We start from the raw sequence: 25,834 nt of genomic DNA, 5'->3' as shown, positions 1-25,834 counted from the left end.
CGGCCGGGTGGCACGCGCCGGGAGCCCGGGCGGCGCGAGGCCGCTCTGAGCGGCGCGAGGCGGTCCGCGGCCACGTACGCGCGCCCGCGCCGCGGGTGAGCGGGCCTCTCCAGGGGCGGGCCCGGCTGCGCGTGCGCGCCCGGCCGGCAGGCGGCGCGTGGGCAGGCTGGGGGCCGCTGGGATGCCCGCGAGGCGCGAGGCCCGGCGCGCGAGCCCCCGGGGCGGGTAAAACCCGGTTGCTGCTGCCCCTGCCCCCTCCCCTTCCTTCTTACCCTGCCCTTTCCCGCCCCTTCCTCATTCGTCAACCCCTCCCCCTTTTAAAATCTAATTCGTTTTTATGTTTCTTTTTTAGGGGGGCCCAGCTCCCTTTCGAGAGGCGCAGCAGGCGCGGCGAGCGCCCCTCACCCCGCGTCACGCACGCACCTTCTGCACCCCAACAGCTCCGGGCCCCGCTGCATCCCCGCAGCCCCTTCCCCCTTGGAGAAGACTCTCAGAGGCCCCTGGCTCGCTGCACCCCCTTTTCTTTCCTACCCCACCCCCCAGGCCCCAACTGCCCCCTCGCAGCTCCCCAGCTCGCGCCGCGGGCCCTACCCGACCTCCCCACTTTCTGCATCTCGGCCTTGCATTTGCCCTCCGCTTTTCCAGGCCCTGGTGCTAAAAATCCGCTTTCCTCCCAAAGATCCCCGCTTCAGAGGACCCAGATTTGTTTCTATTTAGGATCTTCCAGCAAAACCAAGAAGCCCGCCTAGACGCCTTGATTTTGCCCCTCCCCCTCCTCTTAGGAACTTTCTCTAGCAAAAAAAAATTTTTTTTTCTTCATTGAGGATCACTTTCCAGCAAAAATTCTTTCTTCCCACCATGAGTCCCCCTGTTTGGAATATCTTTCCACGGATAACAAACCAACTCAGTCCTTCTGTTTTCTCTCTTGTCTAATATTTTTCTTTCCAGCTCTCTTCCCCAGAAATCCCAACACAAACCCCTTTCATCACCTGTTCCACCTCAGTTAGACTTCTCCCAGCAAAGCTCTCCAGGTTCCTTCCCAAGGGGAGGAAAATAAGGAAAGAAAGAAAAAAGAACTCCTTGAACATCAAAATCCGTTTTCCTACCTAGATCTCCCCAGTTTAGTATTGCTTTCTTCTTTCTTCCAAAAATTACCAGTCGCCCTCAGTTTCACACCCGTGCCCTTGCTTCTTTGGGGACCCAGGTTCTGACAGCCCCTTCCTTTCCACCACCTGCTTTCAGGGCAGAAGAAGTTGAATAAGGGTCCTGAATTTACTGTCCAGCGTTCCAGGAAGAAATAGCCAATGATCTGACTGTCACCGGAACCTCTTTCTCTGTGGGGCCTACACTGGGCCCCCCTGTTCCCTGGGGATTGATTCACTCACTCCTTCTCCTGGTGAGTTTCCTTGCTTTGCACTTGTTGGAGAATGTCTCCGTTTTCAGATGGATTCCTTTTTCTCAGGAGGGTTTCTGATCGGTCCAAGGGTCTCTGTATCACTGGGGAAACCATTACAGAAGTTGCTGCTTTAGGAGATGAGATAAGAAAGAGGATCACTTATTGTACATTTTGACTGATCTGGAGGAATCCAGACATTTATTAGATTGATGTCTGTTTCAGTATTTATTGCAAAGGAATCTTTTTCTTCTTTAGCTCAGCAATGTAGATGCCTACCGGGGATGGGCAGGTAAAGGTCCAGAGTGTGGTGAAACAGAGATTGTGTTCCCCATCTAGTGATGCCAGCCAGTGGAAATGGTCAAGTAGAAATGTCACAACAGTGTTGCCAGAAGTTTTTGTTTTTGAGAAGAAGCCATAATGCTGTCTTTATGTGAAATCTTTTGATTGGTAAATGTTGAGAACCAATTTAACAAGTTTTTAAATACAGTGTGGGGCCCTTGCAAAACGTGTTTGCTGGCCACCAGTTTGGAATTTGGGGTTTAGGTTAGATACACATACACAGATATGTATCTTGTATATATCATGTTTGGGCCATGCATATGTGCTGGACTTTTTCCCTTCAGAGCAGCAGTTCTCAAACTTTTTTGTCTTCAGAGCCCTTTAGACTTAAAAATTATTGAAGACCCCACCCAGGGTGTTTTTGTGCATGTGAACTGTGGTTGTTTAGTTGCTAAATTGTGTCCAGCGTTTTGTGACCCTATGGACTGCAGCACACCCGGCTTCTGTGTCCTACACTATCTCCCGGAGTTTGCTCAAATGCATGTCCATTGAGTCATTGATGCCATCCAACCATCTCATCCTCTGCCACCCCCTTCTTTGCCTTCAGTTTTCCCAGCATCACGGTCTTTTCCAGTGAGTCGGCTCTTTGCGGCAGGTGGCTGAAGAATTTATATCTGCTGATATTTGCTGTATTAGGAGTTTAAATAATAAAATTTTAAAATATGAATTCATTTAAAAATAGCAATAGTAAACCCATTATATGCTAACCTAATGGGCACTTTTATTTCAAAAAAGAACATTTAGTGAGAAAAGTGGCATTGTTTTACATTTTTAGAGTCATCTGGTGTCTTATATCTGCTTCTGCATGCAGCCTCTTGAGATAAATCCTCTAAAGTTTCACTAGAATAAGAAAAGCAGATAACATGTAAATATTATTATGAAAATAGTTTTGACCTCACAGACTCCCTGAAAGGTGCTTGAGGACCCCAGGGGTCCTCTCGTTGTCCTCACTGTGAAAATGTTCTAGATTTTAATGATTATCTGCATTTTCTGCTAGGATCAGCTTGTGGAATGAGAAACTTGGACGTCTCTTTTCTTCGTTTAGTTAATTCTGTGTAAGAATTCACTCTGGCAGGTGCAGTCATAGCCTCTGATTCCTCGATGTCTTTCTCTTTTCCAACGAGTGATCAGTGGAAATGAGTTAACTTTATAGTTAAAATTATATTGGTTACGTGGCTAGAGGAAGATTTTTCCTTTATTTTTCCTCTAGGGGCGCTGTGGGAATTAAATGATATATACGTGATTGCAGTAGAGCCTGGAACATGATAAATCTTCAGTAAATGTGTGCTACTATTATTATTATTACTATAACGCTGATGATTGTGGGGGCCAGGCAGGAAGATAAGTGAGGACCACAGGAACCGGAGGCCATCACCCAGTGCAGAGATGGCCATTGCCCCTCACGTGTGCATGCACAGTCCTTCAGTCGTGTCTAACTCTTGCCACCCCATGGACTGTAGCCCGCCAGGCTCCTCTATCATGGGATTCTCTAGGCAAGAATACTGGAGTGGGTTGCCGTTTCCTAGTCCAGGGGATCTTCCTGACCCAGGGATCTAACTCGTGTCTCTTGCATCTCCTGCATTGGCAGGTGGATTCTTTACCACTGAGTCACTTGGGAAGCCTCTTGTCCCTCACTCTATCCTATTGTTAACCAGCAGGGAATATAAAATCTAACCATCTTCAAGAGAAGCCAGAAATTCACATATCTAGTTGAGGTCTTCCCCATGAAACATAAAAAAAATATTGCTAATTTTTAAAAGCACTGTGTAGGTCAAATAGAATAGGCCTAGAGTTTACAGCAGTGTTTGGTGTGGAAAAATAAGAAAGAATTGGTGTAGGTAGGGTAAAAGCTGGAAGTCTCTCCTATCTTCCAGCTCCCAACAACCTGATGTTACCTAGACATGCTCACTCTGTCCCTGGTGACCCAGAGAGAGAAAGAGGAAGCGGCGCTTGGGCGGGGCAGGGGGAGAGGGGGAAGGCTGACATGCTAGCAGGTTAGGACTTTTCAAAGAGGGCAAGAGGTGGCACGATGGAATGCTGTCACTCATCAAGGAAAGGGATGCTGAGAGCTCCTTCGATCAGCCTTCTGTGCCCAGCAAGATGCTGTGAGAAGTACAGATACATGAGGCAGAGTTGGAAGTCATGCTGGAGGTTATAGTCTGGGGGGACCTGAGAGAGAATTAAACTCTAAGGTATTTTGAGTTAAGTGTTAACTGGATTATCAGAGTTCTGATGAGGGAGAAATAATCTCTGACTTAATTATGTTGGGAGTATTCTCCAAAGTGGAGGAGCTGTTTCGATCTGATTTTGAAGGATTTCATTTGGTAAAGCCGAGTGGAGAGAAAGTGGTCAAGGGAAACTGCACAAGTCAACCATTATAAATTCAGGTGTCTTGGGACACCTGAATGGTCCAGTGCCTGGTGGTCCAGTGGCTAAGACTCTGTGCTCCCAATGCAGGGGGCCCAGGTTCAGTCCCGGGTCAGGGAACTAGATCCCACATGCCGTAACTAGGAGTTCAAATGCCACAACTAAAAAAGAAGAAAAGATCCTGCATGCTGCAACTAAGACTCAGCACAGCCAAACAAATAAATATTTTAAAAAATACAGATGTCTTGCCAGGCCCTCTGTAGAGGAGCCTGGCAGGCAGGTAAATGAGTGGGGCGGGAGGCTGTGAGCCACCAGGGAGTGGTGGGGACTCGGGCAAACTGGCCAGTGCACTGTGTCTAAAGGCAACTGTGAGGCCTTCCCTGGTGGTCCAGTGCTTAAGACCGCACTCCCACTGCAGGGGGCATGGGTTCGACCCCTGGTCGGGGAAACTAAAATCTCATATGCTGCACAGCATAGCCAAAAAAATAGAAAACAAATAGTTAAAGAAAGGCAGCTCCAGCCAGTTGTTGCTTTGTAGACTCAGCGTTGACAGAGCATCTGACTTTTCCCCCCAGGTTTTTAGGTAGAAGTTGGAAACATTCTCTTAATGCAGTGTCCCAAGTGACAGCCACCAGCCACTTGTAGCTAATTTAATTAAAAGTAAGTAAAACAAAGAACTCTGTCAGTTGCACCAGCTACATTTCTAGCTGCTTGTGAGCTACACGTGCCCAGGGCTCATCACTGGACAGTGCAGATTTAGAACGTTGCCACCGGCGCAGACAGTTCTTTCAGACCATGATTATCTGGCCCAAAGAGAAACCTAGGTGACGCAGAGGTAAAGAATCCGCCTGTCAGTGCAGGAGACGCAAGTGACGCAGGTTCGATCCCTGGAGAAGGAAATGGCAACCCACTCCAGTGTTCTTGCTTGGGGGAAATCCCATGGACAGAGGAGCCCGGTCGGGCTACAGTCCATGGGGTGGCGGAGTCAGACACGACTGAGCACCAGCACACTTCACATTTCGTTTTCACTCTGTCCAAAAGAACGCTGACAGATTTTTCAACCTGATAAATAATTGAAAAATAATGAAATTAACTGGGGACTAAATAAAACATCTTTGTAGACAGGTGGATATTCAGATTGTTCCCTGCCTCCCTGCCAAACAGAGCTGCTGTGGATGTTATTTACCTAGTCAGTTGTGGATTTACGGCTGCTGTCTCCAATCTTATAGTGGGTTACTTTCCCCAGAGGTTGTAGTATTTCACAGGAGACTCCCTTTGTCTTCTTACCCCCACCAGTCGTGGAATGATGGGTCTTTTTAAAAGGCAAAACTTAAAATTGCCTTGGATCCCCAGTGTTGTTTTAATTTTTTTTTAAACTAATGAACAAAGCTTAAGTGATGATAAAGTGTACAAGTTCCTGAAGCTTACAGCTCTTATGCCACTGTAGAGCCAAAGTCAGCTTGCAAATTAAATACAAACAAAGCAACCAAGCTAATGTAACTCATATTACAAATGTTAATTTAACGAGAGGGATGCTATTTTGCTAAAACTTAACTGCTTCCTTGAGACAAAGACTTTTGCAGACTACCACACCGGGCCCTTTTGGGTTTAGCACGCCCTGTGGTGTCTCAGATCTCCTGTTCCTTTTCTCGTTTCAGCAGCAGCAAAACCTCCCCTTGTACCATGATGTCCGTTGGCTTTAGTTGAGCCCAAAAGCATTATCATGAGCCAAATCCACCTCTGTCCTCCTCTCATTAGCCTGCAGCAATTAAAGTTGTCCCATTGGGCATTACTGGACTTAGTGCAGTTATAAACCTACCCTGGGGCATTGTTACCAAATGGTGGTAGTACAGGTGATCAGTGGCTTCCCAAGTGGCCCAGTGATAAAGAATCCATCTGTCAGTGCAGGAGATGCAGGTTCCATCCCTGGGTTGGGAAGATCCCCTTGAGGAGGAAATGGCAACCTACTCCAGTATTCTTGCCTGGAGAATCCCATGGACAGAGGAGCCTGGCAGGCTTCAGTCCATGGGGTTGCAGAGAGGTGGATATGACTGAGCACACTCTTGCACACGCCCTAGGTGATAAAGTAGTAATCCAGTAATCCATATATAAAGATGTTCTTCTTTTAGGTTCTCAAAACAAACGCACAAAATAACAGAACTCTTGGAAAGAGTAGTTGGATGTTTGGGAATGTCTCCAAGGTTCAAGACACACTGCCTACAGGGCCTAGGAGGGAGCTCTCTGCCTAGCAGGTGCTAAAACTTGTTGAATTGAATTATCTGTTGACAGAACAAGAGCAAGTTCAATATTGGTTGAGTGGGGGTTTGCTTTACTCTCTGGAAAAGGATGTAGATAGCAAAGCATGGCCTTTGGACTTCTGGCATGCCTGCCCAAGGTTGCAACCGGACCAGTTTGTTACATGGACTGTACCAGTATGTTGGAAGGCAGGCGACTGGGCGCTGGGGAAGTCAGAGATGTAGCCTGTCTCCCGCCCCGCCCGCGTCCTGCACCTTCCGTGTTTTCTAGTATAATTGGTGTAGTGTCATCTATAGTTTAACTTACAAGGAATCAGTATTGTGTACCAGGTAAGAACACAAGCTCTAGAGTCCAAACATCTGGGTTTAAGATCTGGTTCAACTCCCAGTTAGGTGTGTGACTTTTGACAAATGAGTTACTTGCTCAGAATCCATTTTCCTCTCAGTTAAATGGAAGTGGAAAAAAAGGGGGGAGCGGGTAGTAATAATAGAACCGACCTCTGGGATGTTGTGGAGAGTGAATTCATAAACGTAGAACACTTAGTGTGATGTCTAACAAGAAGAAAACATTTACGATTTGACTTTGTAAGATATTGCTTTCTGTTTCTCTGAAATGATGGTTTATGTTTTGTATTATTTGCTTGTTTTTTATTGATGGGAGGTGAAAGCAGTGGGTTTTTTCCCCCTTGGAGTGCTGAGAATACTTTATAGCAGCCCTGCAGAAGCAACTTTGGAACTGGCAGAGAAATCCCAATTGTCCTGGAATATAAACCTCTGTAATCCACATTCTCTTGTCTGCAATTTAGAATCCCCAAAAGCTCTGAGAATGCTGAGGTGGCTGCAGCCTCATTCGGTGGCCATACCTGAACTCACACGGTGCTCTTCACTGTCTTTATTTCATTTACTCTGAATGGTCAGGGTGTGGGGGTGGTAGTTTAGTCGCTAAGTCAAATCCAACTCTTGAGACCCCCTGGACTGTAGCCCGCCAGGCTCCTCTGTCCATGGGATTCTCCAGGCAAGAATACTGGAGTGGGTTGCCATTTTTCTCCAGGGGATCTTCCCAACCCAGGGATCAAACCCAGGTCTCCTGCATTTCAGGCAGATTCTTTACCAAATGAGCTACAAGGGAAGCCCGAGTGGTCAAGGTATCGATGAGGAAAGAATGATTTGGTCACCAGGTGCCGCCCTGGGCCCCAGGGGGTTGCTCACCATGTGGCATATGCATTGCTTTACCTTTCTAACCGCACCCCTGCCCCAGATTCTGAATTCTGAGACTCACTTGGGTCCCTCAGTTCTGGTGCAGGGTTTCTGACCTGCACTGAGCCTTAATTCAAGGGCCCTCAGCAGGCTACTTACACAGACACACGGGTGAAGCGTAGTGTGGCACTCAGACGCTGAGGGTGCAACTGCTCTGCTATACTGCATCATGCGACATTTAAAGCCAGCAGACACTTACGGCCTAGGAAACTAGACCCAAGCTCCAGTTCCTCTAGGATCCACTGCATTTGTTATCAGTGAGTCATCAAGTGTTTATTAAATGTCTCTCTATGGACAGAATTACTCTTGATCGCTCAGAACAACCCAAATACCCACCCACAGATGAATCGATGGAGAAAATCCGGACAGTGCAATAGTGTTCATCCATAAACGGGAAGAACGTGATGATTTGTGCTGCAGGGGGGGATCAAACTCAGAAATGCTCTACTTAGTGAAAGAAACCAGGAAGAAAAGGCTGCATATTGTTTGATGCGATTCATAGGCAATAGATGGCCTTCTCTGTACTTTGTTGGCATGTGTCCTAATTTATTTGTTGAAAAACTGGACATTTTGAACATTACAATGTGGTGACTCTGGTAATCAGATCCCCTGTTCCAGGCTTTGCTGATGCCCACTGTGTGTTGTAATTGTTTAGTGAATTTTCTGGGCTTTTTGGTCATGTGTGGTCAGTGAAGTCTCTCTTCTGTTAGTTGAGAGATTTGACAGAGATTCCCTGCAGTTGTCCAAAGGGAATACAACCAAACCAACCCCACCTGAGACAACTCACAGTCTTTAAGTTGGGCTCTGGGTGAGAGTTGAGACGGGCCTTTGACGTTCAGCAGGCAGTTCACAACTCTGCTTTCGCCTTCACTTCCTGCTTGCACAGAACCCCGGTCAGCCAGAGGTGACAGCTAGAGCCTTCTCAGGCCTTTTCTGAGCACTGGCCCGCCCTGGGCATGCACCTTCTAGACTCCCTGGAATATGGAATGTGTTAAAGGTTTTGTTTTGTTTTTTAAAATCAGCAGACATCTACGGTTTGCCTTCGGGCCCACTCCTCGTGCTGTGTAGCTCTGTAGGCTCTGACTTACATGTGAGGTCGTGTAGCTCCCGTTACAGTGCCATACAGAATAACTTTACTCCTCTGAAAATTCCTCGCCTGCTTCATCTATTCATCCCTCTTTTCTGCCCCCGAACCCTGGCCACCATAGATCATTTTAACGTCTCTTTATGGTTCTGCCTCTTCCAGAATATCATGTAGTTGGAATCATAGGATGTACTGTCTTTTCAGACTGGCTTCTTTCACTCAGTGATACGCATTTAAGCCTCTTTCTTCCATGTCTTTTTGTAGCTTACTCACTCCTGGCTTTTTATTGGTGGATGATATCCCATTATAAGACTAACCACAGTTTATGCACTCCCCTGTTGAGAGACATCTTGGTTACTTCCTGTTTGGGGCAGTCATGAATAAAGATGCTTTAAGTTTTTGGCTCATTGGGGTGGATATCTAGGAATGGGATGGCTGGATCGTATGGTGAGACCATGTTTATGTTTGGCTTTCTAAGAAACTACCAGTGCAGAAGGACTTCCCTGGTGGCTCAGCGGTACAGAATCCACCTGCAGTGCAGGAGTCGCAGGAGACATGGGTTCGATCCCTGGGTCGGGAAGATCCCCTGGAGAAGGGCATGGCAACCCTCTCCAGTATTCTTGCCTGGAGAATCCCATGGACAGAGGAGCCTTGTGGGCTACAGTCCATGGGGTCACAAAGAGTCAGACACGACTGAAGTAGGTTAGCATGCACACTAGTGCAGAAGTCTTTCAAAGCCCTTTTTCCCCAAAGCATCTCACTCTCCTTTTCTCCTGGTCTCAGTAGTGTCCGTGGTCAGTCTCAGTTGAATATCCTTTGCCCCCGGCTGCAGTATCTGGTTCCTTGCCTTGAATGTTGTTGACAGACACCTTCTCCATTTCCACTCTGCTCTGAGCGAGTTCTGAGTTAGAACCTTGCATTTCTAGAAGTTTCATTTCTTTCTTTTTAAAAGCACCCCTGCCCCTTGTGTCTTCTTCTTTTCTCTACTAGGTTTTATTGTCTCTCATCCTGTTTTTAACTAGTTCTTGGAATGCCTCCCTAGACTTGTGCATAGGGTTTTTCTGTTAATTTATTTATTTTTCCTGTGAATGGCTTGACTCTTCCCTCAGCTCTTCCCTGTGAACTCAAGGCCCTGTTTCCTCTTCCATCTGTCTGTTACAGCTTCCAGGATAGTGTTCTGTAATAGAAATATAATATGAGCCAGATAATTAATTTAGAGCAATCTCATAGCCATGTTAGAAAATAAAAATAGGTAGGTTACATTAGTTTTAATATCATATGTAAGCCAGTAGATCCAAAATGCTTTCATTTCAATGTGTAATCAATATGAAAATGAGTTATTTTTGGTACTGAGTCTTCCACATCCAGTATGTAAATTACACTGATCGCAGGTTTCAGTTTGGGGCCACATTCTCAAGTGCTTCATCGCCATGTGTCGCTCACTGGTGGACGCCGTGTTGGAGGATAGCCCTAGCCCCCATATAGGAGACTGACCTCACCTTGGGCCCGCTCGTGGGCCAACTCACACCTCTGGCTTTGCGTTTCTTCATTGTTGCTGGCCCCTGGGGTCTTACCTGTCTCTTGAGCCTGGCTCTCTACTAAAAATCGTCTTGTATCTCATGAGTTTATAGTTGGAGAAAGGGATCAGTTCAGTCCACCATGTCGCCAAAACCTTTTAAATTTATTCCTTACAACAGTCTCACGATGGACATACTCTTACGCTGAATTTACAGATGAGGAAACTAGGGCTCGTGGTACTTGAGTGACTGCCCAAGGTCACATGGCTGCTGAGTGGCAGAGAACAGACTCCAATATGCGTCTGTGTGAATTCCAAGTCCACACTCTGTCCACCGTGCATGTTGGCTTCTCGTAACTGTGGTTCTTCCTCGTTCATTCTCAGGAGTTAGCCACCATCAAGACCCGCTCTCTCCTCCCTAACTCTGCACACAGCCCTGCTTGTCTGGAGAGTAGCTCTTGGCCGAGCCCTGGCAGTGGAGAGCCATGGACCAGTACAGCCTGGGGGACGAGGGTGCCCTTCCCTCTGAGATGCACCTCCCTTCGTTTCCCGAGAATCAGGCGCTCACCTGCAGCGACGCCGTCAACCGGCACCTGGGCCCTGGCACGCGGGACCTGCTCTATGGTAGCCTAAGAAGTCTGGAGCTGGACCCCAGCTTCCCGGCGCCCGACGCGCCCAGTGAGCTGATGGAGGACAACCTGGACACCCTGTCCCTGTACTCAGGGAAGGACAGTGACTCCACGAAGCTGCTGGAAGAGTATGTAGATCCCGAATCTCAGGCTTCCTTACAAGGTGAGGTTGTGCCCTAGGGGCCCCGGCCTGGTGGGCTGTGGAGGTCCCTGGAGGTCTAGAGCCTATGCCTTCTCCCTCCATCTAGACCTAGGGCTGAGCGCCCTCAAGGTGCCCAAAGAGGCGGATGAAGGAGGCCGGGCCACCTCAGGGAGCGCGCGGAAAGGCAAGCGGCAGCACAGCTCCCCACAGAACACGCTCCTGGACTGCAGCCTCTGCGGGAAGGTGTTCAGCAGTGCCAGCTCCCTGAGCAAGCACTACCTGACGCACAGCCAGGAGAGGAAGCACGTGTGCAAGATCTGCAGCAAGGCCTTCAAGCGGCAGGACCACCTGTGCGTAGGGGCCGGGTCACGACATCTGCCCGGGGGCTGGGGGCGCGCCTGGGCTTCAGCACCCCTCCCATCAGCCTGCACCCGCCCTGTTGAGGCCCCCAGGGGTGTCCAACCTGTGCTCAGACGCAGCGTAGGGGCTGGGGGCGTGCCTGGGCTTCAGCACCCCTCCCATCAGCCCACAGCCCTCCTGTTGAGGCTCCCAGGGGTGTGCAACCTGTGCTCAGATGCAGAGTGGTCTCCTTGAGCTGTCAGGGTTCCGGGGGCCAGACCCACACGGCCCCACCCCCAAATCCACTCCAGTGAGGAGAGTGCCGCTGTGATTGGCAGAGGGGACCCCTGTGGTTTAAAGACACACCCCAGGGGCAGTTTTGTCCTGGAGGGAATTGGGCTAACTCTGTGCAGAAAGATTTGGAGCAGGTGCCTGAAGAGAACAAATCTGTGCTCTGTGAGGGGTATGCGTTGGGATAAGAGACTATGAGAGGCTATGAAATGCTTAGAATGTTCATTCTCCCTTTTTTTTTTTTTAATTCTTGATTTTAAAAAGCAAGCCCAGTGTAAGAGCAGAATTACCTTTGTTCTTCATACCTCAGAAATGATAAGGTTTTCTTGCTACTGAGGAAGCAAAGACAAGACTTTTCAAACGGAAAGACTTGTAAGTGGGAAGGATGATCCGTCACCTTTTGATAGCATGCCCAGGCTTGCCAGGAGAGACAGCAGTAAAGAATCCACCTGCCAATGCAAGAGACGCGTGTTCAGTCCCTGGGTCAGGAAGATCCCCTGGAGGAGGGAATGGCTACCCACTCCAGTATTCTTGCCTGGAAGATCCTATGGACAGAGGAGCCTGGCGGGCTACAGTCCATGGGGTCACAAAGGGTCGAACACGACTGAGCAGCTGAGGAGCACAGCCTGCACAGAGCATCAGCGAATCCCACTTTCATTCTGTCCTCGCTGCCTAACCCCCTCTCCGCCCCCCTCCCCGCTTGGGATGGGAAGCAATTTGCTCATGTCACAGGATGGTAACAGTTAGGGCTAGAAAGTGGGTCTCCTCATCCCTTCTCTGCTGCTCCCCTCAGATGGAAGCTAAGGGTTCACCTTTGGGGGGAGAATTTTTTTATTTATTGTGCCACATTTATTAGAACCATCCAGAGTAGGGCTGCTGGGAACCCAGAGAGTGATTTACCCATTTGCTTATTTCTATAATAAATTAATGTAGATACAAGTGTGATACAAATATAAGACATTTGTATTCATTCATATTTGCAGAAATTATAGGCAAATTTGGCTGTTTTCTAGAGAGTCTTTACTGACTGGGCATCTGTAATTTTTTTTTTTTGTTTTGCAATGGGGGTCGCAGGTGGCTCTCTAGAGGAATCCTACGGGAAGGCAGAGACTCCTTTGTTCAAAGAAGGAGCACCCCCAAGTTAACACTTCTTTGCATGCGTTCTCCAAACTCTGGTTCTCAGGATGCTAAAAGGGGCTCTTTGAAAAAAGGTGATTCTGTGGGCAAATAACTTGGAGAGACATGGAAAGTTAAGCAGGTTCGCTTTATCTACTCCATGGCTTTTCACTTTGCTACTATGAACATCCAAGAAGTAAACAGTGTTTTTTCAAAACTCACTTGCCAGCTGAGCCCAAGTCCTCAGGGAGCAACTCTGGAGACTGGTGTTGCTTTGGGGAACTCTGACTTGGCTCCCACGATTTTTTCTCTGATTAGGGGTTTGCTTAAGGGTGAGGGAAAGAGCCCCCATTCCAGATGACTTTGACCTTAGTGGGGGGTCTTTCCTCGTGGGGTCTGAGCCCATTTTCTGCCCCGCTGGCCCCTGGGGATGTGCTTGGGTTCCTGCGACGGGTGACTCGCACCAGGACCCCCCATGACCCCGTCCTCGTGTGCTTCCAGGACGGGACATATGCTCACCCACCAGAAGACCAAGCCCTTCGTGTGCATCGAGCAGGGCTGCAGCAAGAGCTACTGTGACTACCGCTCGCTGCGCCGGCACTACGAGGTCCAGCACGGCCTGTGCGTCCTCAAGGAGGTGCACCCAGAGGACGAGTCCTGTGGGGACTCGCCCCACATGCACGAGGTGGCAGGCCAGCCCGCACCATCCGGCCTGAGGTCCCCCGGTCCCCTCCTGCCCAACCGAGACCTCCTGCGCTGCCTCGTGAACAGCATCGTCCACCACAAGATCCCTTCCCCAGGGCCGGCTGGGCCTGCGGACAGTGGTGAGGGGAGGAATGTGGCCTGCTCCTGCCCGTCCTCCTCGGGCTCCTCCTGCTGCGGCCCAGCCGGCGCCCCGGGGACCCTGGGCCCTGACGTTCTCGAGGAGCCGAGGCCCTCACGGAAGGAGCCTGCCGCTGACGTGTTCACGGCCATCCACTCGCGGGCGGCAGAGAGCAGCGGCCCCGACCCAGCCGAGCTCGAGCCACTCCAGCTCTCGTCCTCCCTGGAGGGCTGGCCCGAGGGCGCCGCTCTGCCCTCCTGCCTGCCTCTGTTCCGTGGCCAGACAGTCCCCACCACTGGTTCCCAGCCATCAAGCCACAGTTGCCAGTGGCTGCAGAACCTGTCAGGCTGCCCCAAGAGCAAAGGGAACGGTATGTTTGTCATCCATAAGCCGCTGTCCCGGGAGGCCTCTGAGCCTGGCCCTGGGCTCAGCAGCGCCTCCCCAGTCAGGGAGCCCTCGGCTGGCCTGGGGCCTGGCCCAGAGGACGTGCCGCCCTTCCCTCCCATGTTCCTCAAGGCTCCTGGGGAGGCCTCGGGGGACCCCAGATTTGCCAGTGCCAGTGGGGATGATGACTGCTGGGCTCCCAAGAAGAGCAAGTTTGACTGCGACTCCTTCCGGTGGCCAAAACCCGGGGACCCTGGCTCTCAGGACCCTGGCTCGAAGCCCAGCAGCCTCTCGTCGGACGCCACACCGCTCTTCCGGCAGCTCTTCCTGAAGTCGCAGGAGTCCCTGGTGAGCCATGAGCAGATGCAGGTGTTCCAGATGATCACCAAGTCTCAGCGGATCTTCTCCCATGCCCAGGTGGCCACCGCTTCCTCCCAGCTCCCCACTCCCGATGTCAAGCAGGGCCCCCTGAAGCCGCTGCAGGGGCCATGGCCACAGCAGCCCCCGTCTCTGACGCCCACTGTTGACTCTCTCCATGCTGGCCCCATGAACGCTGAGCCAGAGGGCTCCCCAGCCCGCCGGAGAAAATCCACATCCACTTTCCCTAGGGAGGCCTCACCTGGCAGCATGAGCCGGGATGCAAGGGGTGGACCAAAAGTGGCTGCCGCTCCACCAGCCCTCACAGCATCGTCCCTGGACCCTCCCGGGAACCCAGACATCTCTTCTCTGGCCAAGCAGTTGAGATCCTCAAAAGGGACCTTGGATCTGGGCGATATCTTCTCTCCCGGGGGCCTGCGTCAGACCCAGTTAGGAGGGGACGAGCCATCTGGAACCCACCTCCCGGGGAAGCAGACCCAGGCTGAGAATGGCATGACCTCTGGGGCCACGAAAGCCGAAAAGGGCCCAGCCTGCTCCCGGGGTGGAGGCTACAGGCTCTTCTCCGGCAACTCCAGAGCACAGCGCTTTTCAGGCTTCCGGAAGGAGAAGGTGAAAATGGATATGTGCTGTGCAGCGTCCCCGAGCCAGGTGGCCATGGCCTCCTTCTCGTCAGCAGGGCCTCCAGCAGACCCCTCCAGGGACTCCAAGTCCAAACTGACGATATTCAACAGGATCCAGGTACCAGGGCCGTCTCACGGACCTAACTGTACAGGAGGCAGAGTCTGGTCATTACCCACTTCTGGGTTTCTGACTTGTCCAGACACCTTGTTTAATCTCAGTGAATCCTCAGATGCAGTTGTACAGAGAGGGGGAGGGAGGGTTCAGAGAAGAGGTGGTCCCTCCCATCATCCCTCCACCGCGAGCCCACCGCGCACACACGAAACAGGGCTTTCGTGTTGGGAGAGACACTTGGTGTCACGTTGCTTCACTACACGTTTTCTGTTTGCTTCCTTTCTCCTTATCGCTTCCTTTTGGATCTGCCTCCTTCGTGTCTTCAGAGGATGTAAAGGTAGCGCTCCTCGGCCCTGACATTGCCGTGTGAAATGCCGTGTCTTTTCTGATTGTGAGTCACGGGTCACAGGTCTGACTTGGCCCCCGGCTGCTGGCGCTGTGCCGGTCCTCCACGTGGCGCCCACGAGGTCCCGGGAGTAGAGGGCTCAGCCTCGCCTCCTGCTGACATTCTGAGGTCCAGCATCCTTCCTGTGAGGCCGCAGCTATCTCATCCTCTTCTTTAACTTTTTTTGACAGCTTTAATATTTACATGCTGTCTCACTCACCATCTTGTTTATTTTTTGAGATTAAGTTTTCAGTTTTATATTTGGTTATTTTATTTTGGCCGCGCGGCATGTGGGATATTAGCTCCCCGACCAGGGGTTGAGCCCGTGCCCCCTGCATTGGAAGCATACGGTCTTGACCACTGGGCCACCAGCAAGTCCCTGACTCACCACTCACAAATGCACCACCCAGTGGCTTTTGAGCATGGTTACATGGCTGTGCGCCCTTGCATTTCCCTGCTCTTTGCCTAAATACTTCCATGACCCCCAAGAGACACCCCGTACCCTGCTGTCTACCGCAGTCTCTCCATCCCTCCCAGCCCCTGGCAATCGTGAGTCCACCTTCTGCTTCCATGGATTTGCCTGTCTTGGACACTTCCTATGATTGGAATCATACGCTGTGTGGCCTTTTGTGTCGTCTGCTTCTTCCACTTAGTACGATGTTTTCAGAGTTCATCCGTACTGTAACGTGGATCAGAACTTCTTTCCTTTGTATTGCTCAGTAGTTGTCCGTTGTACGCGTGTGTGTGGTGTTTGTCCATTTATCAGCTGGTGGGCGTCTGGGTTGTGTTCACTTGGCCGTTGTGATGGTGCTGCCCTTAACGTTTGTTATCGTTTAGACGTATGTTTTCATCTCTCTTGGGAGGTAACACCAGAATTGCTGGATCATAGGGTAATCCTCTCTGTTTCAGAAACTGCCAGACTTTTCCAAAAACCGTCTTACCTTCCCACTCAGAGTCTGAGGGCTCCAGCTTCTCACCAACACTTGTTACCGTTTCCTTCTGATGCAGGCGCCTTAGTGGGTGGGAAGCGATAACCTGATGATGGTTTGATTTGCATTTCCCTGATGGCTAACAGTCTTGAGCATCTTTTTATGTGCTTATTGGCTGTTGATACATCCTCTTTGGTTAAGTGTCTGCTCAGAGACTTTGCCCATTTTTAAGTTGGTTTGTGTTATTACTCTTGAGCTGTGAGAATTCCTTATGTAGTACAGATACAAGACCCTTACCAGATACGTGATTTGCGCCTCTTTTTCTCCCATTCTGTCTTCTCGCTTTTTAAAGAATTTTAGTTTCTATTCTAGTTGACTTATGGTGTTGTGTCGGTTTCAGGTGTACAGAAAGTGATGTCATCATGCGTGTACACATGTCCATTATTTTTCAGATTCTTTCCCTTGTAGGTTATTGCAGGATGCTGAGTAGAGTTCTCTGTGCTATACAGTAGGTCCTTGTTGGTTACCTGTCTTGTATACAGTCGTGTGTTTCTGTTAATCCCAAACTCCCTCTCCCCACCTTTCCCCTTTGGTAATCATAAGTTTGTTTTTGAAGCCTGTGACTTTTCACTTCTTGATGCTATCCTTTGAAGCACAGAAGGTTTCAATTATTTTTAAAAAACAAAGTTTACATTTTGCTCATTTGTTCTGTCTTTGGTTTTGGAGTCACCCAAGGAACTGTGGCCTACTTCAGGGTCACTAAGAATTACAGCCATGTTTTCCCCTAAGCGCCTCACAGCTTTCACTCCTGCACCTCATCTCTGATCTGTCGGCTGAGGTGTGCTTTCATCTCCAGGGTGGAAATATCTACCGGCTCCCCGACCCGATGAAGGAGGAGAACGTGGCCAGCGGCTGGTAAGTGCAGGAGCCCCTCCCTGCCCGGCCTGGGGAGCTCAGCACTCCCGGGAGTCCCCTGCTGGCTCTGACTTGCCGCCCAGGGGCGAGCTGTGGGTGCTGCCCTCCTGAAGGGGCAAGCACCAGGCCGTGGGGGATCAGGGCATCGTCTCCGTTCCTTCAGTTCACCCGGAGCTGTCAGGGTATCCGGGCTTGGGGATGGAGCCCCATTCTCCCTTTCCTGCCTCCTGACACGTCTCCCCGCAGTCACCAGCTCAACAGGGGCTCCACAGACTGGGCAGAGCCAAGGAGCACGTACGTTTGCAAGAACTGCAGCCAGATGTTCTATACAGAGAAGGGGCTGAACAGCCACATGTGTTTTCACAGCGACCAGTGGCCGTCACCTCGAGGGAAGCAGGATCCACAGGTGAAGGGACATGAGGCTGCATTCATCTCGCCAGAGTTGGGGGGAGGTGGGGGCCTGGCTGGGGGCTGGGAGCCAGGGCGGTGCTCCTCTGGAGGGGCCCTTGCTCCCAACCTCTTGCCCTTAAAGGGCTGTCTCTTCTCTGTGTGCAGGTGTTTGGCATGGAGTTTTGCAAGCCCTCAAGACAGGTGCTGAGGCCAGAGGGGGATGGGCAGAGTCCCCTGGGAGCCAGAAAGTGCCTGGACAACCCAACCACAGCCTCTTTGGGGGTCCCTGTGTCGGTGCCTGTGGCCCCAGCAAACCGCCCCCCAGGGAGCAAGGTGGGTGCTGATCAGTCCACCTCCATCCCGCCACTTCCCACCTGCCAGTGGGAGCTGTGGGAAAAGCCCCAAACTCCTGACTCTGGAAGAGCTTAGTTTCAAATCCATTCATTCATTCACCCTCCACTGGACTTCCTCTGTGTCTGACCCTGCGCTGGGGACACTGCAGCAACCACAGCAGCCTATCTCCTGGGGCTCCTGGCCCAGTGGAGTGGAGAACCCCCATCCCCAGACAGTGACGCCTGGAGTAGGCTGGGCTGGGCTGGGAGGGGAGCTGAGGGAGCTGTGGGAGCCCCAAGGGGGCACCAGAGACCAGCCTGAGCAGGCCAGGGAGGACTTCCTGGAGGAAGGGGTGTTAGAGCTGAGATCTAGAAGACGAGAAGGAGTAAGATGGGGGTAGGGGGGCAGATTGCATGGAGGTGAGAGAGAGCATACTGAGCCGCGAGATCAGTGAGTTTCCAAAATGGTCTGAGGGAGGGCCTCTCCTTGGGGGTGTGGATGCACGAGAAGGCTCCAGCTTCGCACACCACCCAGCTCAGGGTCTGGGGTCTGGCGCAAGCATGGTGGCCCTGCCTGGCCGCCTCTGCTGAGGGCTGTGGGCACAGTCAGGCTGGGCATGCGTCTCTGTGGTCACTACCTGTCCTACTCTCCTGCCGTCTTGAGGACTGAGCTTGGGGCAGGTGGCCTCAGGTGACCCCTCGGGGTTCTGAAGCCTCTTCTTGTCCAGGGACAGGAGAAGGATGGGGACGAGAGAAACAGCAAGGAGAATGGCCAGCACCGAAAGCGGAAGAAGCGCCCCCAGCTCAAGGCGCTGTTCGTCCCTCCTCCGCCCCCCACGTTCGGGCAGCCAGGCCCGGGGGGGTGTCAGCAGAGCCGCCTGCGCTCCCCCGTGTTCCTGGTGGACCGCCTCCTGAAGGGGCTGTTCCAGTGCTCGCCCTACACGCCGCCGCCCATGCTCAGCCCCATCCGGGAGGGCTCGGGGCTCTATTTCAACACCCTCTGTTCCACGTCTGCTCAGGCCAGCCCCGACAGGCTCATCAGCACGGTGCTCAGTGAGTGAGGCTGATCCCCAACCCCTCCGGCCACCGCGGCAGGCCTGACCCACCCCTCTGGTAGCATGCGGTCCAGCCTTTTTCCCTGGCCTGTGGCTGCATCGGTCTGGCGGTCCCGTTGCTGTTCATAACTATCCCAGGACTATCTGGGTCCAGCAGCCTTCTAGCTGCTTGTAATTTTGTAGGCAGAAAGAAAACAGAGGCCATTTAACCTAGCCACCCTTCTTCTGCCCGGTCTTTTGAGTAATTTTTAAACAGGTTTACTGAGATATAATTCACAGATCACAGGAACCACCCATTTAAAGTGTACAGTGTTTGCGAGAATATTCATAGGGTTGTGCACCCATCACACAGTCTGATCCTAAGCACATTCATCTCCCCAGGAGATGTGCTATATCCACGAGCAGTTACACACAGGCCCCATAGCCCCCCAGCTCCTCAGCCCCAGGCACCACTCACCTACTGGTCTAGTTTCTCTCTCCATGGGTCTGCCTTCTCTAGACGTTTCATCGAATTGGTGTCCTGTGATACGTGACAGCTTGTGTGTGGTTTGTTCACTTGGAGTAACGTCTGCAGGGTTCACCCCTGTCGTATGCGTCAGGGCTTCGTTCTTTTTATGGATGAGTGATACGCCATTGTCTGGACAGGTGACCTTTTATTTATCCACTCATCAGTTGGTGAGCATTTGGGCTGTTTTTGTCCCTTGGCTATTGCAAAGAGCGCTGGTTAAGAGCCCTTAGGCATCAATTTTCGTTGTACCCAAGTTCTGATTTCTCCTGGGTGTGCGCCTCAGAGTGGCATTGCCGGTCCATAGGGTAACTGACTGTTGAAGGAACCGCCAGACTGTTTTCCAAAACGGTCGTTTTACACTTCCACGAGCACCGTATGAGAGTTCGTTGCCCTGTTGCGTTCTGCAGAATTTCCTTTCTGACGACTGAACAGTGCCCCATCGTAGGCACACACCCCGTTTCCTGTATGTGTGTAGTTGCCCATCGGGCACATTGAGGTGGTCTCCACCTCTTGGCTACTGTGAATAGTGCTGGAGTGGACATGGGAGTTCAGATGTCTTTTTGAGATCTTGACTGCAATTCTTCTGGATGAATACCCAGAAGTGGGATTGCTGGACCATATGATAGTTCTACTTTTAATTTTTGAGATAATTCCATACCGTGCAGTCTTTTTTTTTTTCTAATTTTTTATTTTATATTGGAGTGTAGTTTTTTACTCGTGTATATATTGGAGCATAATTATTTACCATGTTGCGTTGGTTTCAGGTGTTCAGCAAAAGTGGTTTAGTTATCCACTTATCTGTTCTTTTTCAGATTCTTCTCCTGTAGAGAAGATCATTGAGTATGGTTACTATTGCAGATCATTGAGTACGGTTACTATTGCAGATCATTGAGTATGGTTCTCTGTGCTGTACAGTCGGTCCTTGGGTTTTTCTGGTTCTGTTCTGTTTGTTGGGCTGCTCCGGGCCTTCCTTGCTGCATGCGGGCTTTCTCTAGTGGCGCGCGGGGTCTGCTCTGTAGTTGTGGTGCACAGGCTTCTCATTGCGGTGGCTTCTCTCGTTGCGGAGCACGGCCCCAGGGCACACGCACTTCAGAAATTGCAACACGCTGGCTCGGTAGTTGTGGCGCACGTGGCATGTGGGATCTTCCCAGATTAGGGATCGAACCTGTGTCCCCTGCTTTGCAAGGCGGATTCTTAACCACTGGACCACCAGGGAAGTCCAGGAGGTCCTTGTTGATTATCTATTTTATATACAGTAGTGGGTCTATTAGCTGCTCCAGAAAGGCAGTCAGAAAGGGCCTCACAGGTCAGTTGTAGCCAGCCTTTTTGAGGCTCTTCTTTACGTGTTTTCCAGATCCCCTGGATGGCTCCTTCGGCATCTGTGTGGTAAAGGACGACACCAAGATCAGCATTGAACCGTGAGTTGGGACAGAACCTGAGGATCCTTCCAGAACGGGGACGCTCTTACCCTCTGCGCATTCCCGTGTGGCCGTCGGCACCTTCATCCCGGGGAACTTGGTCTAGGTGCTGAGCCTCTCCAGGAGAGAAGTGCTGGGCTTCTCCCGCTGTACCCCCAGCAGTCTGTCTGTCCGGACATACCGTAGTTGGCTCCCCGAGGACAGAAGGCCCAGAACACTGGGGCTCTGGGGAGAACTGCCGGAGGCACGGGGACACTCGTGCAGGGCCGTGGGCTGCGGCTCGATGAGGGGCCTCGGGTGTAGAGGCAGGCCAGGTGTCAGCACACACCTCCCCGGTCCTAGACCCCAGACGGCTGAGGCCAGAAACTTGGCGGCGAAATCGGAGGAGGGGGTTGAGCGTCCCTAGGGAGGTTTCTGGAACGCCTGCGTGTGTCTGTCGGGGTAATGAACACTCCGTGTGTCTGAAAGACCGCAGAGGGCATCCACAGAGCAGGGCCATGGCCCAAGAGCAGGACTCACGGAGCGTCTCTGCTCTACTTCCCACCTTTGTCACGCATTGTACGTTAAGTCTTGTGCACCTGTGGGTGTGTCCTCGTTTCAGACACATCAACATAGGAAGCCGGTTTCAGGCTGAAATTCCAGACCTCCAGGACAGCTCTTTGGCTGGGATTGATGAGCATGTCGCTTCTCTGGTCTGGAAGCCGTGGGGAGATGTGATGAGCAACCCGGAAACGCAGGACAGAGGTGGCCGAGACCTTGGGGCCAGGGTCCCAAGGGCCCTCCTCTATCTCCAGGGAGTTTGTCCTCCCAGTTCCCACCCTGACCAAGAAGCAGTGTGCGGGGGTCAGCGGTGGACAGAGGTGCCTTCAGCACAGTACTGCTCCCGCTGTGGTCCCTGGCCCACCTCCCCTCTCACCCGGTGCCAGGAGCAGGGTTGAGCCCTTCCTCCAGGTCCCTCCCTTCCCTCAGCCTGCCTTTACTAGAGGGAGGTGGTGACAAGGAGCCTCTCCCACCCTGACGGTGCCCTCAGGGAGGCCTCCTCCCTGGCTCCCCCTGACCCTCTGTGTCTCCGCTTCCTCCCCTCCTGGGAACAGTAACGGAGCTCTGCAACGTGGCCTGCTCCAGCGTGATGCCCGGCGGGGGCACCAACCTGGAGCTGGCACTGCACTGCCTGCACGAGGCCCAGGGCGACGTCCAGGTGAGGCGCGGGCGGGGCGCAGGCGGGCGAGGGCGGGGCGCGGGCGGGGCGCAGGCGGGGCGCAGGCGGGTGCGGAGCAGGTGGGCGCGGCCCTGCGGTGGGCGTGGCTTTAGGGCAGGCTGCCGGGGGTTCCAAATGAATGAAAGGATGAAGGCGGGCCTCCACCTCCTGTGCCCCCGTTCCAGGTTGCCCTGGAGACCCTCTTACTCAGAGGACCCCAGAAGCCGCGAACTCATCCTCTTGCCAGCTACCGCTACACAGGTGAGTGGAGTGTGACTGCTGGCATGGTGTGGGCCTGGCTGAGGCCCCCGAGGGCCAGTCAGTTTCCACGGCAGAGCCATGTTGTCTCAGGGTCTCACCTGTATTTCCGGGAGGGCCTGTACTCTCTCCGGGGGACCCCATGGGCGCTGTTTTCTAGCTGGTTCCTACCTTCTGTCCACTCATTCCCTCCTGGGCTCTGCCTGGCCAGGAGGAGGGTGCCAGGGAGGGCTGGGGGCAGGCACTCAGCCCTGGAGTCCGCCTGCGCTTGGGCGAGTCCCTTAACCAGTGGCTGCCTCAGCTATGGCATCTGTCAAGTGGGGATGGTAGTAGCCCCTACCTGCTAAGGTTCTTGAAGATTGTAGGAGACCAAGCAAGAAAGGGGCTTAGCAGAGATCCTGGCATCTAGTTGGTGCCAGGTCACGGCAGCCTGAAGAAGGAGGGGCCGTGACCGTGGTCCCAGAGGAAGAAATGCTCCCCTGCTGTTTCTTGCTAGGTTCAGACTTCTGGACCCCCATGGAGAAGAGGCTCTTTAAGAAGGCATTCTGTGCCCACAAGAAGGACTTTAACTTGATACACAAGACGGTAAGGTGCACACGGCAGGCTGGCATAGACGAGGTTCCCTCACCGCTCCGAGGGGCTAGAGCTGCAGGGCCTGTTGGGAGCGACCCTCTGCTCCTGCTCTGAACGACTGACAACTTTAAAAAGCCATCGCTGGGAACAGCCCCAAACAGTACAGAAAAGAAGCCCATGTTCAAAATAAAGCCCTCCAGGCCCCACCCCACTGTCCTGCTTCTGACTGTAACCTGACAGGCTTTTACTGTCCGTACAGTTTACACACATATGTACACTTTCTCAAAAAATGATGAGATTGTATATTTGATACCCTGCTGATTATTTTGCTCTTTTTTAAAAAACTAATCCACAAAACTGCACATAATCGAAGTGTAAGATTTGATGTTTTGACGTATCTATCCCCAGTGGCTCAGCTGGTAGAGAACCTGCCTGCCCATGCAGGAGACACAGGAAATGCAGGTTCGATTCCTGGGTCGGGAAAATCCCGTGGAGAAGGGAGTGGCAACCACTCCAGTATACTTACCTGAAAAATCCCATGGACGGAGAAGCCTGGTGGGCTGCAGTCCATGGGGTCAAAAGTTCCCTCCTGCGCCTTTGTAACCTCTCCTTCCTGCCATCAACTCCTGCCTGCCTCCTGCCACTGTAAATTAGTTTGCATTTTCTAGAGTTTTATAGAAAGGGAGTAATCACGCGGCACGTGATTGGCTTTGTCTGACTTCGTACAGTCAGCATGACGGTTCGAGCTGCTGCAGGGTGTGCCAGTGTTCATCATTTTGCCGAGGAGTATCCCACTGTGTGCCCCCTTCTCTTTTTATAAACCTCGTTTTGGGCTGCACTGGGTCTTCCTTGTTGTGCGTGGGCTTTCTCCAGTTACAGTTTGTGGGCTTCTCATTACAGGGGTTTCTCTCGTAGAGCTAGGGCTCTAGGGTGCACGGGCTTAGTTGCTCCCCAGCATGTGGAATCTTCCCGGACCAGGGATTGAACCTGTATCCCTTGCATTGGCAGGCAGATTCTTAACCACTGGATCGCTAAGGAGGTCCCATTGTATGTCCTTCTGTGGGCCTCTTCCCTCAGTACTTACTGTAGGGCCCTGCCCAGCTGTCACAGAGGCCATGTGGTACCCACTGCATGAGGGTGCTCTGCTTTAATTAGTCCTGGTCAGTAGACACATGGCTCCACATGGTGTCACAGTGAACTCGTACCTCCGTGTGCATATCCCTGGAGGGAAGGGTTCCTGGGCTGGCTGTGTTGCTCAGAGCGTACAGAGCTTAGCTGGTGTGGGGTCTGGTGGTTTCCTCTCTGAACCCCTCATCCCTCGGAAGGAGTCTGTGATTCTCTGCCCCTTTAGCAAAGGGGTCCGCCAAGCCATAGCAGGAGAGAGTTCAGGAGGGCTTTCAAAAAGTGGCAGCTGGCCCCCTGAGGGGGAGGGGCTTTAGGGCATCGAGGCCCCACTCACTACTGCTCCTGAGGCACTGTCCATAGCCAGCTTCTGTCTTCCCCCATCAGATCCAGACAAAGACCGTAGCCCAGTGTGTTGAGTATTATTACATCTGGAAAAAAATGATCAAGTTTGACTGCGGCCGAGCCCCAGGGCCAGAAAAGAGAGTCAGGAGGGAGCCAGATGAAGTAGACAGGGCGGAAGCCAAGGTAGGGGGTTTCAGGGCCGGGGGTCTGGAGTTCAGCCCGATCCAGAGGCCTGATGCCCATCCGCGCTGGGTGGGGATGGGGGTGCTCCCAGCAGGAGGGGCTTCCCATGGGCGATGTTCACATGGGCTCCAGGTCCGTGCTGGTCCCTTAGCAGTGTGAGGGGGTGGCTCAGCACCCGGTTTGTCATCTCTGCCCACCCCTGCAGGTCACTTGCAGTCCTCGGGAGAGACCCAGCCACCGTCCAACCCCCGAACTAAAGATAAAGACCAAGAGTTACAGGAGGGAGTCCATCCTCAACTCCAGCCCGAGCGCTGGCCCCAAGCGGAGCCCCGAGGCACCCGGGAGCGTGGAGGGCCAGGGCGCCTTTCCCTGCCGGGAATGTGAGAGGTACTGGGCTCCCTGGAGGCACCGCCTGCCTTCAGCCCCGCTCCATCCTCTCAGGGTCCCCCCACCTGCCTCCCCTGCTCTGATCCCCATGTCCTCTGGTGCCTCTGCAGGGTGTTCGATAAGATCAAGAGTCGAAATGCCCACATGAAGCGCCACCGGCTGCAGGACCACGTGGAGCCCATCGTAAGGGTCAAGTGGCCGGTGAAGCCCTTCCAGCTGAAGGAGGAAGAGGAGGAGGAGGAGGAGCTGGGGGCTGACGTGGGGCCCCTGCAGTGGTGATTCAGGGTGGGGTGGCAGCGGGGGCAAAGCAGCAAGTCTCCCCAGGATGCCCCTCTGCCTCCCCCACCTGTCCCTGTCGCCAGGGGCCAGCCCAGCTTGCAGACACGGCGGGCACTGGGTCATGAGCAGGGGATGCACGCTCATCTGACCGCCGTGAAGGCCCTGCGCTGTATCGGAGGCTCCATTCTCTTAGGTTCATAGTCTCTCCCCTTCTCAGTTCCACTCTTCCTGGAGCAGTGAGGCTTGGGGAGGGAACAGGTTAGGTCTGGGTAGCTCTTCAGTCTTAGCCTCCGTTTCAGGCTTTGGTTACATTTATTCAATAGGCCAAGATGTAGAGAATCAGTGGGAATTACCATCAGATCTCCACCGCGCCGGGGCCCCTCGTGGAGGGTCTCTCTGCATTCTAGATTCTGCCCCTAGTCTTGACGTGACTTGTACATTGTTAGGTTTGGTTTTTCTTTTTTTGTACGTGTCGACTTGTAAATCTTATTAAATTGGGTTCTTAAGCA

General features: G+C 52.4%; 1 protein-coding gene across 8 annotated transcripts; it reads left to right on the top strand.

Moving 5' to 3' along the window:
* Window positions 1-25,834, top strand: ZNF541 (zinc finger protein 541). Of its 8 annotated transcripts, none has more exons than XM_044930792.1 (18): window positions 1-95; window positions 1,243-1,396; window positions 10,599-11,006; window positions 11,092-11,335; window positions 13,233-15,054; window positions 17,219-17,277; window positions 17,524-17,683; window positions 17,833-18,000; window positions 18,728-19,052; window positions 20,375-20,428; window positions 20,917-20,980; window positions 21,582-21,724; window positions 22,075-22,178; window positions 22,364-22,439; window positions 22,933-23,021; window positions 24,519-24,659; window positions 24,865-25,046; window positions 25,157-25,834. In XM_044930792.1, exons 3-18 carry the CDS (start codon window positions 10,700-10,702, stop codon window positions 25,323-25,325), a joined length of 4,107 nt encoding a protein of 1,368 aa, XP_044786727.1. In that variant the 5' UTR covers window positions 1-95; window positions 1,243-1,396; window positions 10,599-10,699; the 3' UTR covers window positions 25,326-25,834. The 8 variants fall into 8 exon arrangements, with proteins under 8 accessions (XP_044786727.1, XP_025125190.2, XP_044786728.1 ...); XM_025269402.2 differs by lacking the exon at window positions 1-95 and adding an exon at window positions 178-1,119; XM_025269405.2 differs by lacking the exon at window positions 1-95 and having other exon boundaries at window positions 177-1,396; window positions 17,644-17,683.

The sequence above is a fragment of the Bubalus bubalis genome, chromosome 18, assembly GCF_019923935.1.
Source record: "Bubalus bubalis isolate 160015118507 breed Murrah chromosome 18, NDDB_SH_1, whole genome shotgun sequence".
Classification (NCBI taxonomy): Eukaryota; Metazoa; Chordata; class Mammalia; order Artiodactyla; family Bovidae; genus Bubalus; species Bubalus bubalis.
The sequence above is the reverse complement of the archived record's forward strand: the minus strand, read 5'-3'. Positions and strand labels throughout refer to the sequence as shown.

Coding starts and splice junctions, on each gene's coding strand:
- ZNF541 (XM_044930792.1), top strand. CDS start 10,700: ATGGACCAGTACAGCCTGGGGGACGAGGGTGCCCTTCCCTCTGAGATG. Junction 18,001..18,727: donor ACCGCCCCCCAGGGAGCAAG/GTGGGTGCTGAT, acceptor CTTCTTGTCCAG/GGACAGGAGAAGGATGGGGA. Junction 20,981..21,581: donor ACCAAGATCAGCATTGAACC/GTGAGTTGGGAC, acceptor TCCTCGTTTCAG/ACACATCAACATAGGAAGCC.